The sequence below is a fragment of the Meriones unguiculatus genome (assembly GCF_030254825.1).
Source record: "Meriones unguiculatus strain TT.TT164.6M chromosome 13 unlocalized genomic scaffold, Bangor_MerUng_6.1 Chr13_unordered_Scaffold_33, whole genome shotgun sequence".
NCBI classification, from domain to species: Eukaryota; Metazoa; Chordata; class Mammalia; order Rodentia; family Muridae; genus Meriones; species Meriones unguiculatus.
The window spans coordinates 344,515-349,451 of NW_026843645.1; the positions used below are offsets into that span (position 1 = coordinate 344,515).

At 35.0% G+C, this 4,937-nt stretch overlaps 1 protein-coding gene across 1 annotated transcript; it reads right to left on the minus strand.

Annotated features, from left to right (window-relative positions):
* Positions 1-494: 494 nt before the first annotated feature.
* Positions 495-2,662, minus strand: LOC110543168 (zinc finger protein 120-like; the record flags this gene model as incomplete). The annotated part of the gene is made up of 3 exons (XM_060376129.1): positions 495-858; positions 2,298-2,358; positions 2,548-2,662. Coding segments are annotated over 3 exons (540 nt in total), but the record flags the coding sequence as incomplete, so codon positions are not given.
* Positions 2,663-4,937: the final 2,275 nt, after the last annotated feature.

The following is a 4,937-nucleotide window of genomic DNA, read 5'->3' on the forward strand; positions in this document are numbered from 1 at the left end:
GTGTGAGTTCTTTTATGTATTAGGAATTGACTGTTCTGTGAAAAGGTTTTACCACATTGGTTACATTCATGAGGTTTTTCTCCAGTGTGAGTTCTTTTATGTACTAGGAGATTACTGTTCTGTGTAAAGGCTTTACCACATTGGTTACATTCATAAGGTTTCTCTCCGGTGTGAATTCTTTTATGTACTCGTAGATTACTGTTAGATGCAAAGGCTTTACCACATTGGTTACATTCATAAGGTTTCTCTCCAGTGTGAGTTCTTTTATGTCTTTGGAGACTACTGCTATCTGCAAAGGCTTTAGCACATTGGTTACATTCATAAGGTTTCTCTCCAGTGTGAGTTCTTTTATGTTTTTGGAGATCACTGTTCCATGAAAAGGCTTTAACACAATGATTACATTCATAAGGTTTTTCTCCAGTGTGAGTTCCTTTATGTCTTAGGAGATCACTGTTAGATGCATAGGCTTTACGACATCGGTTACATTCATGTGGTTTTTCTCCAGTGTGAGTTCTTTTATGTACTAGGAGATGACTGTTACGTACAAAGGCTTTACCACATTGGTTACATTCATAAGGTTTCTCTCCAGTGTGAGTTCTTTTATGTCTTTGGAGACTACTGTTATCTGCAAAGGCTTTAGCACATTGGTTACATTCATAAGGTTTCTCTCCAGTGTGAGTTCTTTTATGTTTTTGGAGATCACTGTTCCATGCAAAGGCTTTACCACATTGATTACATTCATAAGGTTTTTCTCCAGTGTGAGTTCCTTTATGTCTTAGGAGATCACTGTTAGATGCATAGGCTTTACCACATCGGTTACATTCGTGAGGTTTCTCTCCTATATGTATCCTTTTATGTCTTAGGATATGACTTTTATTTGCAAAGGCATTACTATATAGGCTACATTCATAGTGGTCCGCACCAGTATGCATACTTTTACATGTGTGGGGACTACTGTGATGTGCAAAGACTTCATATTGAGTATCTTCAGGGAGTTTATCTGCACATTGATTGTTTTCATACCTGCAAAGATAATTGGCACATATGACAGCTTTTCCACATTCATTACACTAATGGACGTTTTTGCCACATGACTTAATTTTGCAGTTTGAATTAAAAGTAAAGGATAATTACATTTTGAGTTTTCATCATTATTTTTACATTCACAGTGTTCTCCTCTACTGGTTGTTTTGCTGAGCCAGCAATCAGCTAAGTACTGATGAAATCATAGTGTTGTTAGTTCTAGGGCTGATCACCTGTCGTATATTTTGTAAACCTTTGCCCTTCCTTACTTATCTATTGGAAATAATAAAGAGCTAACAAGTGATAGCAAGGCGCAAAATGCAGGACAGGACTTCTGAGTGAGAAAGGGTTGCTGGGAAGAAGAAAGCAAATGACACACCATTCACCAACATGACAGTGAGGTTAACAGATGGACATGACCATGAACAAAGAAGTAGAGCTGGCCATGCATTCGGACACTGTGCTAGGTTTGTGTTAGGGAAAAAAAAAGGTTCAGAATCTGCCCAGTAAATTGCCTAAGCTTTAAAATATTAAAAAGCCTCTGCATCATTATTTGTACTGCTGGAAGCTCTAAATAGCTCATATAAAGCACAATAGGTATCAATTTTTAAACATCCACTCAAAATGGGGACTACTATACCTTTTAGTTGTTCTGGGTCGTACATTGTTTCTTTCAATATACACACATTAAAATGACTTGTACTCATTGTGATATATGATATAATTATTAAAAGAATAATAATGAATGACATGGTTCCATTATGCATTCACACATTTGATTTGTTCATCACAGACATGTGATATAGGGATTATGGTTTTTCCACAACAACATTCCTGACTCTAAAAAAACTGCCCTTCTCACAAAACTTAGCAACATTACTACAAGTATATGAGTAACCCCATTTTACTATGGATGAGTTGATTAGTATAATCTTTTGGATATACTTTCATCACCTATTTACTGTGAATACATTTAGCAATATCTGAGTTGTAGGATACTAAACAAATTGCAGTTTTACCTCAGCGCTAATGAGTAAACAATTTAATCATTGATCTTGTGTGAGTATTATTCCTTGCATTCTTTCTTAGAGGAGTGCCTTGCAAACACACATCAAATACCTAACGTGGACGTACATAGTTTAGTAACAAGTTAGTCATCATCAATAAATACACTTAAAACTGATCATTTACACTGTCCCTTCTCTTTCAAACTTCCAGAACATATTAAAATTTTTTTCAGAACCATATTCATATCAGCTTACAATGAAAATTACCTTGTATGTCTTCTAGAATTTTGACAATGCTCTTCTATATTATGACTTTCCCAATTGTAGCCTAAAATACAGTAACAGAAAATGTATGCTTTATTATTGGAAATAATACAAAGTTTAAGTCGTGATCTATGGTCAATCAAAGATCGATCCATCTAATTCTTCCTCATCCTCAAGAGAAATTACAGAAGCACATCAATAATGAATAGTGTTTCCCCATATTTTAAGAAGGAAAGAAAATTCATTGCCCTACCTATTGCAGTGAGGTTCCTGTAGGTCTCTAGCATCACATCTTTGTAGAGATTCCTTTGGAAAGGATCCAGCAAAGCCCACTCTTCTTGAGTGAAGTTCACATGCACATCATTGTAGGTCAATGCAGTCTAAAATATCCACACACATGTACAACAGAAAGTATGATACTTAGAATACTGGAAATGTATCCTTCTTTTACAATATTTTCAATGTATTCTGGTGGCTCTTCTACTTAGTTTCTGACACACAAATTGTAATGTGATCACCAACTCTTTTTCGGAGTAAACTCAACAGTGAGGTTCACCTCTCTAATTTCTGCATCCTTTTAGTAGGATATAGGCTTACAAGAGAAATGTCAATTAACAGATAAAGAGAGAGAGAGAGTAAAGAGAAAAACAGTACAGAGCCCACAGGAGAAAAATAGTATAAATGATTCCTGACTCTTATAAGAATGGGCAGGCTGGGTGTATTATCTGATGACTTTAATTCCAAAATCACTCAGGAAACAGAGGCTGGTGTATTTCACAGAGGTGGATGGTAGACAGCTCTTTGCAATAAATTCCAGGACACTCAGGGGTACATAATAAGATCCTGAACAATATGCAAAAATTAATCAAACAAACAAGATAAAAAACCTTAAAGATCTTTCTCAACTTTTTATAAAGAGTTACACATTCACTCCAGTTCTGCATACATGTCTAGAAACCTGAAGTACCTCATTTTAAATTGTAATATTAATATGATCTTCTTAAAAATGAAATGTATGTTTGAACAATTACAAAAGGAGAGATGAAAATATTAGCAATGTAAATGTTGATCATAAATAAGCAACATGGGGATGGAGGTATGGCTCAGTAGTTAAGAACACTGTCTGTTCTTCCAGAGGACATGGGTTAAATTCCCAGCACACATATGACAGCTAACAGCTGTCTGTAACACAAATATATTCAATAAAATACTCGTAAAACATATGCAAGAACACATCAAAGATATACACGATGAAAAAATTGGCTTAATCTCAGGAATACAGGGATAGTTCAGTATATGAAAATCCATCTGTAATCCACCATATAAACTGACTGAAAGACCAAGATCACATGATCGTCTCATTAGATGAAAAAAAAAGGCTTTGACAAAATTCAACAACCCTTCATGTTAAAAGACTTGGAGAAATCAAGCATACAAGGATTCAGGCACACACTTAACATAATAAAAGTAGTAAAAAGCGAACTGAGGGCCAACATCAAATTATTTGGAGAGAAACTTAAAGAAATTCCACTCATATGAGGTACATATCTCCATATCTCTTCAATATACTCCTTAAGTCCTAGCCAAAACAATAAGACAACTGAAGGTTATAAAGGAGATACAAATTGGAAAGGAAGAATTCAAAGTATCACTATTCGTAGATGATTTCTTAGTATACCTAGGTGACCCAAGAAATCCTACCAGGGAATTCCTACAGTTGAAATACACTTTCCACAAAGTGGCTGGGAGCACAATTAAAATTTTCATTATTCCTTCTGTATACAAATAAAAAATGGGCTGAGAATAAAATTTGGAAAACAACACCCTGAACAGTAGCCACAAACAAGATGAAGTGAAAGACCTCTATGACTAGAATTTGAAGTCTTTAAAGAAAGAAACTGAAGAAAATATCAAAAGATGGAAAGATCTCCCAAACTCATGGATATATAGGATTAACATAGAAAAACAGCATTCTTTTTTAAATATTTTATTAATTACGGTTTATTCACTTTGCATCCGTCCTCCTTCTCCCCTCCCAAATGCTCCCTTTATTCCCTTTCTCTAAAGCAGCATTCTTAAAAATGGAGTCTACAGATTCAATCCATTTCCCAACAACATTCCAACACAGTTCTTTACAGACCTTGAAAGAGCAAACATTAAATTTAAGTGGAAAAATAAAATACCCTTGATAACAGTACAATCCTATAAAATTGGAATAATGACACAGAAATAAACCCACACCCCTATTGGAACTTTACTTTCAACAAAGAAGCCAAAATTATACAATGGAAAAAAGACAGCATCTTAAACAAATTGTGGTAGATGTCTGCACATGGAAAAATGAAAATAGACCCTTTGTATGACCCTGCAGAAACTGAAGTCCAAGGGAATCAAAGACCGTCACATAAACCCAGATACTCTAAATCATATAGAAGACAAGGTGGAGAAAATTCTGGAACTAATTAACACAGGAGAACAACATCAGCACAGGCTCTGAGATCAACAATAAATGGCATCTCAAACTGAAAAGCTTCTGTAAGTCAAAGGACACTATCAATAGAACAAAACAGCAGTCAACAGATTGGGAAAATATCTACACCAACCCTACATCAGACAGAAAAGTAATATCCAAAATATACAAAG